The 19,360-nt window shown below is 46.8% G+C and overlaps 1 protein-coding gene and 1 long non-coding RNA gene across 2 annotated transcripts; one reads left to right on the plus strand and one right to left on the minus strand.

The window, feature by feature from the left end:
- Positions 1-1,143: 1,143 nt before the first annotated feature.
- Positions 1,144-4,059, plus strand: LOC135908971 (uncharacterized). The gene is made up of 2 exons (XM_065440830.2): positions 1,144-1,518; positions 3,718-4,059. Exons 1-2 carry the CDS (start codon positions 1,184-1,186, stop codon positions 4,019-4,021), a joined length of 639 nt encoding a protein of 212 aa, XP_065296902.1. The 5' UTR covers positions 1,144-1,183; the 3' UTR covers positions 4,022-4,059.
- Positions 4,060-13,661: 9,602 nt separating this feature from the next.
- Positions 13,662-18,407, minus strand: LOC135909019 (uncharacterized). Its single transcript, XR_010566530.2, has 4 exons — positions 18,190-18,407; positions 17,168-17,266; positions 16,082-16,209; positions 13,662-14,026 (listed from the first exon to the last, which is right to left on the minus strand). It is a non-coding gene; the product is annotated as an uncharacterized lncRNA (long non-coding RNA).
- Positions 18,408-19,360: the final 953 nt, after the last annotated feature.

Below are 19,360 nucleotides of genomic sequence, written 5' to 3' on the forward strand. Positions count from 1 at the left end.
CTGTTTATCGCCACTGCAAAGGTGATGTATGCGCTTTGCGTTCCGATGTCGCTTGGTTGTTTGGTTTTCGCACTTGTTTTAGTCGGCGCATGTGCTATCTATGTTTTTCTATTTGCCTCCAGGCATGTCGGGCAATTAAGTAGAGTAATGGGCGCTCTATGTTCACCACTCCTCAAGTACCGATTGAAAATTTTGCGCAGTACATCGAAATGAAATTCTGGAGTTTTACGCGCCAAAAGCACGATCAGCTTATGAGCCACGCCATAGTGGGGTGTCCCGCATTAATTGTGACCACCTGAGATCATTTCACGTGCGTAAAATGCGCGGTGCACGAGTGTTTTCGCATTCCACTCGCATTGTAATGAGGTTGCCGCGACCGGGATCGCAATCACTACCTCGAGCTTAGCAGAACACCGCCTAAGCCATTAGGTTAGCGTGTCGGGTGGCAGTACATAACCTCTTCGGTATGGAGCAGTTGCTACTCCGCAACAGTATATTTGCACGAGCAGTTGTAAAACTTGATTCTGCAAATGTGCAATTACCATGGGCAAATATTTTTTATCTTCAATCTGTGTAGCAAGCGTCACCGCCCGCGAAGAGCAGCCCGCCACGGTGGCTTCGACGCTATGCAGTTTCCACGCTGAGCACGAGGTGACAGGCTTGATTCGCGGGCGCGTGCCCAAAGAGACGAAGTGCAAAAAACACCCGCGTGCCGTGCATTGGGTGTCCGTCAAAAAAAACTCGCGTAGACATAACCAATTCCGAGTCGTCCGCTACGGTTTAGCTCAAGACCGACTGTGTAGCGTCGCGACGTCAGTACAGCTCATTCTAATTCTAACGTGAAGAACCCCGAAAGCACGCCCATCTCTATTCGCAATCACCAGAGAGAGGAGCAAACCGACGAGAGGTTCATCCTCCCCCTCGGTTATGTTGCTTTCCTCTTCTCCCTTTAACAAAATAGGTCTGCAGTAAGCGGAGAAAGCACTTAGCTGGCCAGCGTTCCTTCCAGTTCCGTATCAGTTGTCACGTGATGATTAAATCCTTTGAAATGCCTTGAGTGACGTCAACAGCGCCCCCTTTGAATTTCTTGAATCCCATCATGACTTGGCGATTCGGAACATATAAATAGCGATGCGTGGACAAGCGCCGAGTTATTGCACGCTACCTCTCTTATCGTACGGCCATGAAGTGCTCCGCCATCTGCCTCCTGTTCGTCGCCACGCTGCACGGCGTACTTGGCGTATTCGTGGGCAGCATGCTCCTACCGCTCGGTGGCATCGCGTCTACGGCGAATGGCATCCTCGGCTTCAAGATCTCCATGGCCGCTTCTGCGTTGTCCATGCTCAGCAAGGGCTTCAAGGGTACTTTCAACCTCAGAGCCGGCACGGACATCGCGGACTCCCCGTCCGACGAGCTGAGCGGACGCAGTGCTCTTATGGTGCCCGACATGACGACAACCACCACCACCGAGCAGACGGCAGTGAGGGTGCCGATTTCGGTGCTTCAAGACATTTTCAAGTAAGACCCCGTGGCGGGCGGTAGCGTTGCCAAGGTCATGAATAGAAGTAGTTGGTTATTCATCTTCAATAGGAACTGCTAACGAACGAGACTGCAAGAAAGCCAAGTAAAAGAGACACAGCGCCGCGTCTGTCTTTTTTGCTTTGCTTTCGCGTTATTCGTTCCGTTCGCATTGTCTTTCGAAGATGACGCGAGGGCGTCTTCGTGATCACTGCGTTGTCAGTTTCGCGTTGCTATTTACAAGTGGTATGTGTCATTGCACGTCGCATGTAAATCCAGTGCGGTGGGTCCGTGTATTTTCCGCCTACTTCAAAAATATTTCGAACGTCCGCTACCACTTTCTTTTTTTTTTTTGATGCGCATACGTTGTCGCCTCTCGATCTACCGGCTGTTAACTTGAATCGGCTTCAAAATAGAAAGTAGCATTAGTAATGCGACGGACATCGACAGCATATTGCTAGCAATCGTCATGGATTTCAGTATCTTCAATATACCATTGGGTAATTCCGTCAATTTCTTTATCCACAAGTTTGACTACGTGTTTTCAGGCATAAGCTTCAGTGCGTGCTCAGGGACAGTGTGTTATTCAGTCACCTTTCGCATTGTTCATTTGGCCGGGTTCTTCGCAAAGTTCGTGAAGCACGCAAAACAGACCAGAAAAGAGGCCACCACTGCGCTCTTGGCTGTCTCCATCGCACCTCTGCGAAAGATTCGATTTACCAACGCAGGATGCCCCATTCCCAAAGCCCGCCGCTATCACTTATGGTAAACCGTGGCGGATTTTCATTTTTCAAAGCGACAGAGCTGTCCTGCTGCCTGGCTAATCGTGCTTGATTGCTTCTTACAGCGAAAGTACGACCTTCGTTCTCTCGAAATATTATGAAGCATGCAGAGACCGTGATCTTGTTCGTAACTCTAACATTCAATTCTGGTGCTGTACTTGCCAAGCCCAGAATATGCCTATGATGCATACTGTCGTGCTGTTACTGAATTATGGCCCCTTGATTGTTCTTTAAGGCGGATCGAAGTAAGCCGGCGTCTCTGTATTGCAGGCCAATCGCACTGCGACCGGGAGCCGTACCCGCGACTTCATATTTCGCAGCGCAACGCGATAGTCGCTAAGGCACCACGGTTTAAATTCCGTGTGCTTTGTTAAAGGGCCCCGCTGAGAGGATAATGTACATTCTGGCGTAAATAAAATATCTTAATTCAGTCGTAGTGAGCATGCTCTTGCATTTTCGTACTCAAGCTTGCGTCCTGCTCCAAGCATTAAAAGTTTTACATAAATATTTTCTGACAACTTTACTAATCTCTCTTCAGGAAACGTTTGCATTAACTCTGTACGGCTGCAAATACGCCTTCAGTACTCTTTTTTGACGGTGCGCCACTTTGCAAGCTTGGTTAAAGTTGCATCAAACACCCCCTATCATATCTCGCATACGTATTGCGGTTTCGTGCCTTCAATTGAAATGTCATTTTAGCCTACCCTGGGGCGTTTATTACGGTTTGTTTAACGCGTTTCACTCGTATGTATCTCTCTATCTTGCCCCATTTTACCGCGGCAATTGGCAAGAGTGCAACAAGAATTTGCATGTGTTCGTGCACGTGGTTAAGTTTGTATTCCTCAACTCTAGGTTGATGCGTTCCGTGTTGCTCATTCCGTTATCTGCCTTTGTGGCGTAATTCATTTCCTTTCGGAGCGCGCGCGGTACCTGTTTTTCCCGATCGCCTCCAATGACTGCAAATAAAGTTAACATTATTCTACGCTGCATGCTAGCACCCGCAGATTAACTTTGCATAATTACAGGGTACCCACCGCAATGCCTGTCTTCGTGTCGTTCTGCTTTGAACACACGCTTGGCAGTTTGCTCAAGGCCGCATTTCCCAATGGTCGAAATGCACACAAAAAATTAAGAGTACGCTAGTTCCGGCTCAACAGGCGCAGATCGTCGATAGTATCCTTTCACAGCAGCAACTCTTGTCAGCCACTGTGGCATTTGGGAACATCAAAAACCCCTTATTGTGTATGTGTACTGCGTGTGCATTTTTTTTCACCCTCTCCTCTCTGCCCTCTTTCTAACCCCTATGCCCCAACCCCCAGTGGAATGTCGCAAACAGAAGTCTCATTACTGGTTAACCTCGCTCCCTGTCGTCTTCAAAAAAAATATACAAAACCCAGCAATTCACTTCAACTTGCAGGCACAACAACGAGCAGCAGCAACAGGTGAACTTGCTGTTCGCCTTCTTGAAGGAGATGGACGACCGCGGTTGCGTGTCCCGCATGGTGTGCGAGAGCGCCGCCGACGCACTGCGGCTCGGCCAGGTGGGCAACGCGACCGCACATTTGTTCAACACCGACGTGGCGGTCTTCGCGGGTCCCGCCTCGGTGTTCGTGTCCGCCGCGAAGACGGGCCGCTCGCGGGGCCTCGCTGGATGCGCCCGGGCTTTTCCCGAGTGCACCGCCGACCTCCCTCACATCCTCGGTGTGGCCGGATTGACGTAGCCGCCCGACGTTCGCTAATAAACCTTTTATCTTTTTAATGCGTGCCTCTCTTCCTTCATTTCATTCTTCGCGTCGAGGCACGTCCCCTCGGCCACAGGCGATCTGCCTGCTCGCCGGGATGCACCGTAACCGGTGGCTCGTGGAATGGCTACCTACTGCGCCATGTGCGTTGAGGGCTGGCTTACCGCCGTAACGGTAAGCGCAGTGCATTGTCACGGGCCCCTAACTTCTCTTGCTCATAATTTGAATCCAGCTTGCTTGTTACGGGAGAGAGCTATTGTAGAGAGGAAGACGCGCTAAGGGAAATATCTCCTCTTCCTATCCCCAGTCTTTTTCTGTCTGCATGGGAAGCTTACATGACTGCGTAGATCATGCCGCTAGCAAGACGCGCATAACCCGATTATGCCCCCGGCTTGAATGAAGCACTGTGAGGAAGGAGTAACGCTGACGCATAACCGCTTCTCAGAGCGGTTTCCTATAGTGTAGTCGCGACTTATTACTAAAAAAAAAAAAAGTGGATGAGCGCACCTCCGTTCTGATAACAAGCGTGAGGTCGGTCTTAAGATGGGTGTGTTCCACCTTCGTTTCTATCTAGGCCTACGAGATTCGCGTGTCACGGGCAGAGATTGTTCTACAACGATCGCCCTGAAAAGGCACCGCTGATTGCTTGCGACGCGCCAACTTTTCGAAAACGCAGACGCATTTGACGCCTAGGCACCACCTTGTCGGTGAGGGCCACTCAGCAACTGCTGGTTTCATATTGTACGTGACATAAAACCGTGAAGGGCAACACTGGCGGCTAGCATCCGGTAAGAAACGCTTATATTAATTACGCTGATGCCTCCTTCCGTCAAAATATCCCGGCTGGGGCATCGCGCGAAACACGTGCCGTGTCAGTGCTGCTTAACAGTGACACGCCGCGCAAGAAAATAACATGCGAATCTTTTTATCACGCAACATCGGATGCAAATTTGAAGCGCCGAACGAAACCTCTTGAGCCCAGTTTCTTACAATAATTACTAGAGGAAATTGCAGCGCTGCAGTCATTAAGCCAAAATCGGAATGGTAGGTAGTACTTAGATTTGTCTGATGCAACCAACCGGGCACGTCCTTGGTTAAGCTCCCTACCTTTCCCTATTCGTTTGTCTCTCTCTTCTGGCTTCGTTTATTACGCTGTATCTGCCTTCACTGTCCTGTATTTCAGAGCAATCTATACTTTCCTGAGTGCAGGAGACTGCGAACACGCACAATCGCTAGTAATGGCGGTGGTTCAGCCTATCGAGACGGAAAAATCTAGATGCGCCGGCTTTCTCACGAGATATTCTTAACGGTGTTATATGGCGCTTATCTGTGCATGCGTCCGTGACGTAAGAGTTTCGATGATGGACTTCTTGCGCCGGAGGCCCTCCTTTCGAGTCCTGGCGTCGGACAACTTTGACCTTCATCTGTTTATTAAACAGCACAAGGTAGAAAATGACGAGTTCACAATGTCAGGTCGCCGTATTAGGCCAGAAGGTGAAGCCATGTTCTGCCCATCAATGCCATGCTTACTGAAGCGCCAAGATTGCAGCTCCCGTAGACGCTATAGACCGACTTCCCTCCAGTAAATGTTGTATGAAACTCTATGCTCTTGTGTAGCTACCAGAAACGCGCAGGCTCTGCCGTTTTCAGTTTTCTTCAAATGGCACTTTAATGCCAATTCCAGAGGACGTAGGCATGACCTTCCTACTGTATAAGACCGGATGGTGCGACTCGGCGCGGTTTTAAAATGTCATGCAAGAATTTTAATCGAAGTCCTAAAAATTAATCAAGATGAAAGGAAGTAATTTTGGAAAAGTTTTCAACGAAAAACATGCTTCACTGTGTTCAGCGGAAGTGGACTCATCGGCAATCAAATATATCGCCCTTCGTCCCACCCTGTGGTGCTTCCGCTATTTCTTGGACGGCGTGTACGGTGGAGGCTCCGGCAGAGCGAGGTGGTGCACGCAAGAGTCCGCCCATTGAACGTCATAGTCGCTCGCAGTTTAAATTTGTTTTTGCATGTTTACGCGGATGCCACTACTTCCAGTTTGTACATCTATGGCACACTAAACTGAGAAGCGGCCACCTACTAGGCTTGCCGAAGCTGTTGGTCTTGTAACTGGAGCAGTGCTGTTTCACCATTATTGCCACTTTTGCAGCCAACAGCTGCACAATGACCTGGACGGCCCACAAAAGATCTTGTATAGTGGTCAAGGTTACTCGGTAACCTCGTGTGCAAGTTACACTTAACGAAAGCTTGCGTTGCGGAGATGCAACCGACTCGCAGTGCGACCCATTATTAGGTGGAACCTGCACAGGATGGGACCGAGGGGCCTGGGCCACCATTCGGAATCTTTTTTGGGACTGCCCAGCCCTTTCACTTCACCTGGATCTGCCTTTTCGGGAATACGGCCAGATATTCACAAGTCCTGTAGTCGCCAGGCATATATACGCTGTGAAAAACACCGCAAGGCTATATTGGGCTCGGTCCTCCGGTTCGTGCGTGAGGCGTAGCTAAATGAATACATATACAGGCGCCTTGCTCACCCACAAATACGACTGCCTTTCGTTGCCCATACCCCAGCCTTACTTTCTTTTTTTTCTTCGTTCTTGTTCGCGTGATTGCTGCCGTCTGACAAGATTAGACATATATTTCAATTAACGTTAGTCACCACCACCATCAATACCGCAATTTCTCTGCAGCACTATTAGCACAGACCACTTGGCTGTAGAATGGACACTCTCGTAGAGATATGAGGGACGCGGAACGTTACGGCCAGCACTCGTCTGCCCACTGGTGTTTGGCGTGAACAGTGTGCGCACGCGCAGCTGTCGTACATGGCCTCCGAAATTTCGTGCGCTGGCAAGTTTTGCTCCGGCCATCGCATTCCCACGGAGAGAGCGTAAGTTCAGTGGTGGGCGCGGTGGGCATAGCCGGCTCGTTCTGCCCAATGCGACGCTCGCGACCAAAAGCTTTCCATGCGTCGGCGAGGCTTTTGGTCGCTCCCATACTGTTGCGGCAGCTTGGATGGAGTGATGAAAATGCTGGCAGACGACGGCCGCCAAGTAGCAGAAGCACAAAGCTTAATTTTTATGTGGACACCTTGAACTGAGAGGTGTTTTGTAATTTTATTACGTATTGTATCACGAACGTGGTCACCAGTGCGGGCACTTTTGTAGTCATTCATTAGGATTATATTACTCGTGACTTTTCACTAAACGAGTCATCGTACCAGGGCGCCGTGGCGTCATCATGTGGACTTCAAATGGCCAGAGGCTTGTCGGAGCCTGAGAAAGCATGATCGATCTTTATAGCGCCATGGCACGTTCCCCCCTGCGTGGAATTGAGTAACATTTGGCTCGAGCACCCACGGGAGCACCCTCTCGCGGTTAGTACGATTCATTTACCTTGCTTAAATGCTCTTGTAGAACTCCTTAAAATTAAGCATTTTTTTTCCTCTTTCTAAGATCTGATGATGACCTAACAGCTATTGACTGCGCAGATGCACACATATGACGTCAAAGTGCCGTGATCTGACAAGTTACGGAAATCGCGCCACGAGATAAGTAAGACACACTTGCCAATTTTCCTCGAGCAAACTATCACTTCGAGACGCTTGGCGCGTTAGGGTCATCGCCTAGCCACAGTTTACTCATAAACGTGGAAGTCCCGGGGCGCGTTCACCACGGAAATTCGGGGCGCGTCAGTTATCGCACTCTGGAGTGTTTGTACAAGGTCGAGCACGTTGCGACCTGTGATTAAACACGTTTTAGTGCTGAATAAAACTTCCTCTGCAAGCTGACTGAAAGCTGCGTTCGTCATTGAAATGCACAACGCGTCTCTCGTCGTAAGGGGCCATCTTGCCTCGGTGGCCCACGCAAGCTTCAGTTTCACCGATTCCCGTTATGCGTGGACCTGCTTTAAAAAGCGACGCTTTTCTTTGCGAGCTTCGCCTGCTTTTGTGACCGTGGGCGCTGCGGTCTTCGGGTTCCCAAGCCGAATAAGCCAACCTATCAAAGCGGAGCACGGGCGCAGCGCGCGCCATTGTTTTCCTTGCAGCACCACCAGATGGTGTTCGCCTCGGCGCATACGCGGAGACGAGTGAGAATATGATAATGTATAAATATTTATATTCTTTATATATTGATAAATAATGTAAATACCATGGTATGTGGATAAGTTTGGCAATAGATATATGCACACAGGTGCTGTCTGCGTCATACCAGAGTTCTGCGCATGCGCAGAACTTTCATTCCTTTTCCTTTCATTCTTTCCTTTCATTTTCCTTCCTTTCATTCATTTTCCTTTCATTCTTTCCGCTCACACATCTCCTCCCACTTTCGGGGATAAAAAGCAATCAGCCGCCAGCGACAACACCCGCACGTGACGTCACTGCACTAACCCTTTAAAACTAACACGCCGAGGATGACGAGGCCGCCTTTGACGAGGACAGGTCCACCTATCGAAACGTTGGCCAGCCTGTCTGAGGTACTTCAACCCTGTTTAAAAAATTTTATACCACAGTGTGCCATTCCATCTGCCAGCCCCTTTCTTGTTTTTGGCCTCAAAATAAAGACATTCTATGTTAGAGCTGTCAGTGCCTCGTAATCGTTTCAACCGCGTGCCATGATAATCGACAGTTTTAGTTACACGTACGTAGAGGCTTCACGTACGCAAACGTGAAAAGCCTACGTACCTTACGTGCACGCCATCTGAAACGCTTTTAGCTACACGTACGCGACGCACGCCAAGAGGGACCCCGTAGCTCCATCTATAGGGAATTGTCAACACGGCGGTAGCCAATTCAACCCTGTCGCCGTGTTTCGATGCAAGCCGTCTGCGCGCGCGCGGCCCGCTATCGCTTGTTCGTGATCTTGCGGAACTCCCACGCGAAGCTGTCAAAGTGCGCAAGAAACGCACGCAAAGAAATGAATCTCACGTACGTACGTCCGTGAGACGCGCGCGCGCCCGCTACGTTCTACGAATGCGCACTGCTCACACGTAGACGCTCTACGTACGCAAAGCCTCTACGTACGTGTAACTAAAACTGTCTAATGCTACAGTGGCGGCAAGCCAGGTTACCCCTCATTCGGTGAAATAATACTTGGAATCTACAGCGGGGAAGGCAGCCTCGCCGACGACAAGCATGGCTTATCATATGTTCCCTGCATTCGACGAAGACACAGATAAGTGGAAGCCGTATCTCATTAAGGCAGATGCCTACTTTGAGACTAACGGAATCACCGATTCGGTTAAAAAGACAGCACTCCTCGTGGCAACATTGAGCACGCAAACCGTGCACATATATTAGCCGGTAAAGTCGCACCGCGAGCCCGAAACGCTTTGAGTTTCGAGCAAGTTGTCGAGCTGCTGAACGAGTGGTATGATCCGAAGCGACATGAAATAACGGAGAGCTTAAAATTTTTGCATCGCTGCCGGATGGACAGGGAATCTGTCACGCAGTTTGTGGTGGAAATACGCCACATGTACGTTCACTGCAATTTTGGCAACGCCCTGGATCGGATGCTCAGGGATCGTATTGTGTGCGGTGTTCGGTCAACAGCCCTAAATAAGCAACAGGCAAAGGCTGACCTCACTCTAGCTGAGGCCGAAGCGCTCAAAATTTCAGCTGAAACTGCCGAGAACGAGGCTGCGAAAATGTCCTTCGAGCCAAAGGCTCCATTGAAAATGCAGGCGGCTCGAAAAACGCCCTCAGGGGAAAACAGAAAGGTCGAATAACATCTGGAATGCGGGAGGGGTGGCAGCTCAAAACACGATGATGTCAGTTGCGGATGGGCAAATGCGCGTTGCTGCTGCTGTGGACGGCGGGGACACCTTGCTCAGAAATGTGAAAGCTACCTCAACCGCGGTAGGTTAACTGCCACAGTGATGACCGCAAACGCACTGGCTATTACGGAAACCACTCCAGTGGGCGATGACAATGACGAAGTCCACCTTTGGAAATTATCGTTGGAGCGTAAAAATTTTCCAATCTGCCGCTCATTTACATGCGGTGGCGTTCAAGTAGCGATGGAAGTCGACACCGATCGCCAGTGCGTGTAATTTCTCGTGAACTGTACATGAAGCATCAAAACCATTTACCTGCCTTGAAGTCGTCTTGCTACGCAGGGCGGTTACCGGTCTTGGGTGACCTGACATTATGTGTGAACTTCAAATGCATGTTCGTGGACTGTCGCCTCACTGTGTTCGACTGCGAAGGGCCAAGCCTATGCGGAAGGAACCTGCTGACACTGCTGATCAACGCTGACGCTCCGGTGCTACTTGTTACTCCGGCCTGCGGAGCCACAGAGACCAGCGAATTGGACACCTGCAAGGTTAAGGCCATTTTCACGGACTACCTGGGCATCTTCACCATGGGACTCGCCTTAATGAAGGATCCTCCAGCAAGTCTGCACCTCAAAGATGGAGCAATACTGAAGGCAAGATCCCTTCCTTGTGCTTTACGTGACAAGGTCAGATTTAGAGCTGGACCGACTTGTTTCCCTTGGCGTCTTATCTCCAGTCAGCCATGCGAATCGGAGAACGCCCATAGATTCTGTGCTAAGGAAAGTTGGCGCGGTACGCATTTGTGCGATGCTGAAGTTACATTGAGCCCTGTTTTCGCAGTCGAGCAGTATCCTCTTCCCAGAATCGAGGATATGTTCGCTGCTTTAAGTGGCGGTGAATGCTTGAGCACCCTCCTTGCGAGACGCTTACACACTAAACATTTTAACACCCTTAAGGGTGTAAATCAGTTTGTCGCCAGACGAACACCCTAAGGGTGCTGTTGTCTACACCCTACAGTTGGGGTGCCACTATAGCACCCTAAAGGAAGGGTGTCCAGCAAAATAAACTTAGGGTGTAAGGGTGCTCGTCCAAATTAACACCCATCTGTGTGGGTGTTGGAAGGGTGTACACCCTTTTATTTCTAGTGTCTATGGAAGGCAGATTCAGCAGTACACGCCTTCAATTACTACTATGTACAGCGATCCACGCGCAACTATTGCGTGTGCCAGAAGGTTCAAGTTCGGCTACCAAACGCACTGTCGAACAGCCGGCCTTGAAGATTCGATGGGCATACACAACACCTATACGTGTGGATCACATTACATATTAGTAATTCATGGTGTATGTTGGAAAACCTGTCTTTGCTGCAGAAATACAACCTAGCAAACTTGACACTTTTGAGCATGTATATCAACACCAAGGTTATCACGATTTCCATATCCAAATAACATGCAACACAGACTGGTAAGATATATGCTATATTTTCAAGAAAATGAAAATATATTTATTGCATGCTACAATACAGAGTACAACATATACATAAATCACATGAAATATAAAGATGCACAATCACCAAACACATCGGTAAGTACAAGAACATGTACATTCCCCACAAAGGTACCTAAAATATAGGTATTGATCAAATCTGTCATTAGAGAAGAAACTATGTATAGCGGCACTGAAAGAGCCTGGGTTGATTCGCAGTGTTTTGGGCCACATGAAGGAATAAATATTTAGTATTAGGCTCCAGTGAACGAAAATTCAAGTTTTGATGCCTTAAAAAAAAGGCATATTGCAAAGGTGAATTAGGGAAGCAATTGAAATGCAGAGCAAACGCACAAGAAAGACACCTGTTATTTTGTACACTAATGTAATCGCAAAGCATTATGAAAAGTTTGGAAAGTCGATGTAAAGCATAACTGGACAACATTTTTCAGACTGAAACAATACTTTCCAAGCATAGACATGCTTTAAGTGAGGTTTATGCCAGGAGCCTTATTGCTAATTTTCTATTTCCAACAAGATTACTTGAGCACAAAAAATACGTAGAATTTTTTAGTGCCTACATAGTTTAGTGCCTACATAATTTTTTGTGAAACGAGAGTTCTCTGGGCTAAAGGTGCTGTGTAGCGGTTTTTCTAACTACAATACCAGTTTCTATAAATTTTTGTTTTGTAACTCTAAGTCACTGGCACATATACAATATGTAGTTTGAAAATAGGTGCTTTTCTTACTGTAAATCAAAAAAGTGCATATTCCACATCTACTAGTGCCTGGGTGCAAAGTGCAGTAGGAGGCCTGATAAAAACAAACCACGGTTGATTAAACGATTTTGCTGAGCACAAAATGTGGACAGTGTTTTAAAATACATAGTAAATTTCTAAATTATTTGCACTTAGATGCAGTAATTCAAGATTAAGGCATGCTATAGCATGTGAGCATGCAAATTAGCAAATATGGTTTAATAAATTAGCCATACTCTGGTTACTAAAAGAACACAGGCATAGGCAGTCATGCAAAAGTTCAAGGTAAATATCACACTGTTAACATTTGCCAGCAAATGGTCGTATCAAACATTATAATTACACTGAACAAGGGTAGTTTCTTGGGATAGTTTGCAATTAATGAGATAAAATTACGTACAGCTTGAATGACAAGAACTGCGAGAGATGACAGACTGCGCTGACTTCCAACAATATTTAATTACGTTGCCACATCATGTGTATTTGTACAAAAGCGGGCATGCACAGAATATGAGTCACAGGGGGTGTCTAACAGCAAGTGACTGTACTAAGAACATCGTCCTTTGAAAAAAATAAACATTAGAATTTCTATCTGTTGAGATACAAGACTTCACTAGGGGTCAGCACGATAGAGGGGTCACTAACGCACACACTAACCAGTTTTTTAGTGAAATCTGCTTCTATAGTTTCCCGGATGACCTGTGTCTCGCTAAAGCTTCCGTACCTTCAAAGAGGGGCACGCAGCCGCAGTCCCAGCAATGGATGCCGAAGTAGCCTTGAACAGTGTTATGGACGTTGTTATCGTGCTCTCCTAAATGATTGTTTAGGCGCCTGCCTGTCTGTCCAACAAAGTCAAATGAGATATTGTAAAGCTTTGCCTCCTTAGCAGCCTCAATAAATCTTGCTCACACGAGATGCAACATAGTGTTGCTGCACAGGATGATTGCCTTTCTTGGGTTGGCTACCCTTTGGCCTTATTTTCAGCCATAGCGGAACAGCTTCTGAAGTGCACAAAACATGATGAGCGCGCTCGGTCAAGGAACCAGCCGGTTGAAAGACACAGGTTTGCAGTGCTACCGTATGTTCATGATGTCTCCCATAGGCTAAAAAAGATTAGGGAACCTGCAGAAATCAGTCCTTTTCTCAGCCCCGGAAAAGCTGGCAAGGCTCTGCAAGTGTGTAAACGCACCTAAATCACGTCAGAGTTGTTGCTCTGTCGGGCACAGAAAACGTTTTGCGATGTATGCAACGAATGTAGTTTCCCAAATTCCCATTTTGAGGCAGTAAATATATTGGACAGATAGGCAGGCACCTAAATGATCGTTTAAGAGAGCACTATAACAACGTCAACAACACTGTTCAAGGCCACTTGGGCATTCATTGCCGGGACTGTGGCTGCATGCCCCTCTTTAAGATACGGAAGTTTTAGCGAGACACAGCTCACCCGGTAAATTATTGAAGCTGATTTCACCAGAAAAGTGGGTAGTGTGTGCGTTAGTGCCCCCTCTAACGCTGACCCCTAGTGAAATTTTGTATCTAAAGAGATAGAAATTGTGATGTTTTTTTTTCAAGTGACTATGTTCTTTTTACAATGACTTGCTGTTAGAACACCCCTTGTGACTGGCTTTCATTTTCTGCGCATGACCCCTCTGTGTATACACACACGATGTGGCAACGCAATAAAATATTGTTGAAAGTCAGTGGAGTGTGTCTCTCGCAGTCCTTGTCCTTCACGCTGTACGTCATTTTTTATACTGAACAGCCAATATTGATTCAAAATTAGAAAAATATAGTACACATCTGAGCTGCAAAAATGCAAGTGATGCAGCAAATGGCCTTTAGCTTTCCAAAAGAAAAAGAAATGTTCACGGTTAACCACGAGGTGCAGGGACTCCATTCTCTGAGCATCTTGACCAATAAATGCAGCGCATGGCATTCCTGGAATCTTGCATCCTGCATTAGCAAAATAAGAAGAGAATCATGAGAATTCCGTCTGTGCAATTACACATGTACTTTGCGGAAAATTTGATAAAGCAACAAGCTCCTCAAAGTAAAAAACTTAATTAATGTGACTGGTCAGAATGCACCGCTCAGGCAACTGGGCAAGACAAGTGAAAGGTAGGAGAAGTTTCTATTTTGCAAATTAAGGAATTGCATGTTACTGTGAATGCTAAACCCCTATGTCATTGTGAACACAAGGCACATACAGCAGCAAAAACATAAATTTACAGCAGCCTTTTCACCATAGAAAATAAGAGTGAATAAAGTTTGAAGACTACCAATGACATCTCTCAACAACAGATATTTGTCCAAGAGTGTGTATGTGACCTTAATACAAAATTGACATTATGAAATCTGCAATATATCTGCATTACACTTTATAAGTACTGCAGGTGAGAAGCTTACGGGATATGGCACATTAAGAGTGAAATGCACAAGGCATTAAAAAATGACTGTTTTACACAACATTATTACACTAGGAGACAAAGAGAACTGTTTTACAGAGAGTGCACACAAAATGAAAATGAGGGAATACCCACTGGCATTCTCATTTGCCCTGCAATACATGCATCCAGCCCAACAATATCCACCTCTCCAATGCAGTTTATTAAACACTTTCTCCATCCTAAAATTTATCGTGTATTTCTTATTTGCTAATTTAGTAAGAATGGGCATTTTGGCATACTTTCCTCGAAAATTTAGCATGTGTTGTCAACTATTTTTCTTAGAGCACGCCCCCTTCTTTCAATGGGCTAGCTTGGCAATGCACTGACAAGTAGTATTCCCTTATTTAGACTTATGATCCTTCCTCATGCTCCCACTTCATGCTCTAAACTGTGATGCCACTCCGATGCAGTTTATGGTAATCTGTGACTATTTACATGGTCCTTCTTTCTGTAGCCTCTCAACTAGAGCCTGAAATTTCTTGTCTCCTAGAACAATCGTCTTTCTTGGCCAAAACATATTGCACGGTTACCCCTCACAGGGGTGGGGGTACTGTATATGAGTTTTCACATATTCAATGAACCTCAGAGACACAACCATTTCTCATCCCGTGTTGCTACTACCCGCATGAGTCACAATGGTTGTAAATTGGCTAGCTGCCCTCTCTCGCTTAAAAGTACATTTTGTATGTGGAAAATAACCACAAGCATCACAATTCATTGAATGAGTGCTCCTGTGCATGTTTTTTTTTCCGTCCTGTAATGGCTAAGTTCAACATGGTCAAGTTGTTTGAAAACTGTCTAGCCTCAACCAATACTTTGTGTAGTTTCAAAATTATGATACATTCATTTTTCAAAACTTGTCCCAAATTAAGCATGAGACATTTTCATGATGCAAATGAGGTAAGGTTGTGCTCAGAGACTATGATAGGCCTGCTATATCCTGCAAAACTATGTGAAATGAAATATGCTTGCAATTTTCGTGAGCAGCTAGCTCAGTAAAATTAGGCACATTACCTGCGGAAACGTTTTTTTAACGCTCCCGAGAGGTCCTGGTTTCTTGTAATTTCTTCAAATCCCTTGCAGTCTAGATTGCAATCCGGTGCATTTTGATTTTGATATTGTATTCAAAATAAAAACAGCTGAAATTTTAAGGTTTTGATAATTATATGGGAATAAATTAAAGGTAGAAGAGTGTAATGCAATGAGCAAATAACAAGCTCATTGCAGAGAGTAAACAAATATTCCTTTCCTGCAAATAAATTGGTAGCAGGAAGGTCATACGAAATTAGCAGTGAATGCACAATAAAGAATATGATGCTACAATGCCCCGGCATTCTGTGAATATTCTTGCACAAAGAAAATCCTCATTATGAAAGACCATCAAGAAAATGCAAATGTATACTTTGGATCAGCAGTCATACCTGCAGTATGCACTGTACCATCGGCAATATTTACAACCACAGACAACTGCACATCATATCAAGCTTAGGCGGCCAAGGAGCCTGAGTTTTAAATTATAACTTAACTTATTATATTACACTACACAACCATATCTACTTACAATGCTGTCTTCTCAACCGCTTTCAAGAAGACATTAACCATCTGTCTGAAGGCGAACGCAAGTGGCTTGCTCTTGATGGGGCGCGCCAAGGCTGGGCATTGTGAAATTGCTGCTACCATCTGCATGACCTGCGAGAAACGACGCTCTAAGTACAAGATAAACAAATGCTATTAGAGCAAAAGACAAGATCATTGGCAATGAGCCTCGTTTTGGTTTGCACGAGAAAAGCCAAGAATATGGACTTTGTACTGCTTACTGAAGAAGCAAGCCTCCTTCCAGTTGTTGCAGTCATGCATTAAGATTGTCACACAGCTGCATGCTTGTATGCTGCTGTCGCCAGTACGCCAGTATGCTTTGAAGTTTATTATTTCAAGTTAAATTGATTCTTGTGTTTTCTTGCCAATTCTTGGCAAACAGACCAGCAATGAAGTAGCTCACTTACACACACTCCCTTTTGAGGAGAGAATTCACATACACGCACGCATGCATGGGCGCGCACACACACACGCACACACATGCTTCTACCACATGAGCAGCTTCCTGTGCTTGACACACATATTCTTTTTATCCTGTGCCACTCCTACTGCTAAGGCATAAAAAATCCTTTGTGTTACCAACCCCAAACTCCTCAACCTACACCTCCAGCTTAAACACTTTCTCGAGAGCCAGGACAAGCCTTCTAGCTTCCCCAGTGCTCCAAACTGTAGTTACGAATTTCAATAGGGCTATAGGCGACAGCTCTCGAAGGGCATGCAAATTACCCGGAGACCTAAAGCTTGTATATGATACCTCTAAAGCACAACACTTCAAATTTCCAAAATTAATTAAAGCTCCTGAAGAGAATTGCTATATACGTAGAACGTTTCGAATAACCTGCCGCTAACAATTTCAGCGGTTGTCTGCATCAAAAGAAATGTGGGCTAATGGGAAATCCACGTCTTTAAGATCGGAATTATTGTAATGGCGAAACACACTACCAGATTTCTTAATCATTTATTTATGCTCTGGGTGTAACGTTCCTTTCACATTAAAAAACAAGGATATCGATTCATCAGGGCATGGGAGGAAAAAGGACGAAGCGTATACTTGGCGCCTTCCCACTGGTCCTCCCGAGAAACGGCGCCTCATACAGCAGTTGTCCAGGGTGGCTTGAAACCAGACTCGGCTTTCAGGCGGGAACACTCGCTGCACCAAATGGGAAGTTTTATTGCGAGTAAAACTCTACCGGCCTCATGCAATACATACGCACGCACACAAAACGCACCCACACGCACACACAAGTATACGCACTCTCAAAGCGCAGAAACAAAAGCGCGCACGCGCACATTGATGAACACAAACAAGCACACATACATGCATGCAAGCAGACACGCTAACACGTGCACGCACACACAGCGACCCACAGACAACACACTCACAAAACACGTACGCACTAGACACGCGCAAACACGCCGGCCCATACAAACCGGCATGTACTGAACGCACGCACGCACGCACGCGCACACACACACACACACACACACAGCGAGCCGAGCGCACGCACGCACGCACACACAAAGCGAGCTGAGCTGAGCGAACACACGCACGCACGCACGCACACACAAATCAAGCCGAGCGCGAGCACGCGCACACGCACAGACAAAGCGAGCCGAAAAAATGCTGAAGGCGTCCGGCAAGCAGCAACAGCAGCACGCGACCGCATCTGGGAGAACCAATACCGCGCCGGTTCCTTCGAAAGGTGGCTAAGCCAGTCCTTTTTCTACGCGACGCAAACGTGGTCGACCACATTTAACTGAAGTGCGAACGACTGTATTACAAGCAGCCGCGCTGAACGCACAAGTCCTCCTCCCATCTGACAACGGTACAAGAGAATCACATCAATGAACGTTCAAGCGCTGAGAAACAAAGCGTAACTATGCAGGCGCACCACGCCCGATGTAGATTTGACAAACATTAGTCACACGGGACGCGATCGAGGTAGTTAACTTGCCCTAGTAGGAGTGCAGCTGCTCTTGCTCTTACATTAGCGACTTATAAATTATGCTACGAGATCACAGTGAGATATTTCTAAAGCGAACAAAACAAATACCAAATAAACGGGCACTTGCCTGAAAGTTTCCATCATGCCAGTACTACCGGCCCGGCACGTTGCAACTTCTCGTTTCAGCCTTCGTGGATCCATGTTCCAGTGCGTACGAACGCTTTGCTTTGAAGTGGGGCACGAGTAATACACAAAGCATGGGCCACATCTTTTTCTACCCCGCGCGCAAAACTAATCACACGTTTAAAATTACTTAGCACAGCGCGCGACGCGAACGCACGCGAAAACGAGCATGATGGCGCAGCTTCCGCCTTCCCGTCCTGCCGCGCGCCGAAGTGATGGTACAGCGTCGGCCGTCACTTCCGGTCGCTTTTCATTGGGCATGGGGCGGCCGCGCAAATTGAACGTTTATTCTGACAGATTTGCTTGCTCGCATGGCCGCCTGTTTGCTGCTGCTTCGTTGTGGTCTCTAACTAGAGCGGTGAGGCGGGTAGTTGCTACTACGTTTCGTGCGGGGCATTTTATTTTGGGGTGGGGCGCAGTCTGTGCTGCATAACTGAGGGTACAGCACACAAATCGGGACCGTGAGCGAGACGATCGGCGCTCTTCTGCTGGTGCGATTAGATTATTCGCTGCGTCCGAACGAATCAACTTTGCGAGGTCACAGCGTAGTTTCAGCGATATCATGGCTCGATGAAGACGCTCACATCTTGGTCGTGCGACAGCGACGCGTAAACATTCACGGGGAGACTGAAGACTGCGTTTGCAAGTGCGTATGCTCTGGATAAGAAATTACAGCTTTGACGACACCAGCGCTTAATATATAGGCTCAGCCTTACAAGCTGTATTTGAGGATGCACTTAGAAAGCAGATCAGTAGCTTAGTAAACCTCTGAATGAATTAGGCAAGGTACGTGGAAATTCGGGCTTGAGAACTTCCAACGTGATCTCGCCTCTATAAGTCTTCTTTATGGATTCACGATGCAAATTGTACGTTGATGCCATTGTACAGCAGAGGCTCGTCCAACAGCACGTCCCTGTTTGTTCAGCAATGTATCCAAACAGCTTCTTCCATTTCGCCACTTTTTGTTGGGCTATTAAGGGCACCGAAATATTAGTGCAGAATTGCGCAAGTTGCTCTCGTGTTTTCGCTCTGCTACTGCAGTTTTTCTAGAAGTGTTTAATTGCATGTTAATATTCCTGTGAGCACGAAAAATAATGATAATGGAATTGTAAGTG

This window comes from Dermacentor albipictus, chromosome 2 (assembly GCF_038994185.2).
Source record: "Dermacentor albipictus isolate Rhodes 1998 colony chromosome 2, USDA_Dalb.pri_finalv2, whole genome shotgun sequence".
In the NCBI taxonomy this organism is placed as follows: domain Eukaryota; kingdom Metazoa; phylum Arthropoda; class Arachnida; order Ixodida; family Ixodidae; genus Dermacentor; species Dermacentor albipictus.

Coding starts and splice junctions, on each gene's coding strand:
- LOC135908971 (XM_065440830.2), top strand. CDS start 1,184: ATGAAGTGCTCCGCCATCTGCCTCCTGTTCGTCGCCACGCTGCACGGC. Junction 1,519..3,717: donor GTGCTTCAAGACATTTTCAA/GTAAGACCCCGT, acceptor TTCAACTTGCAG/GCACAACAACGAGCAGCAGC.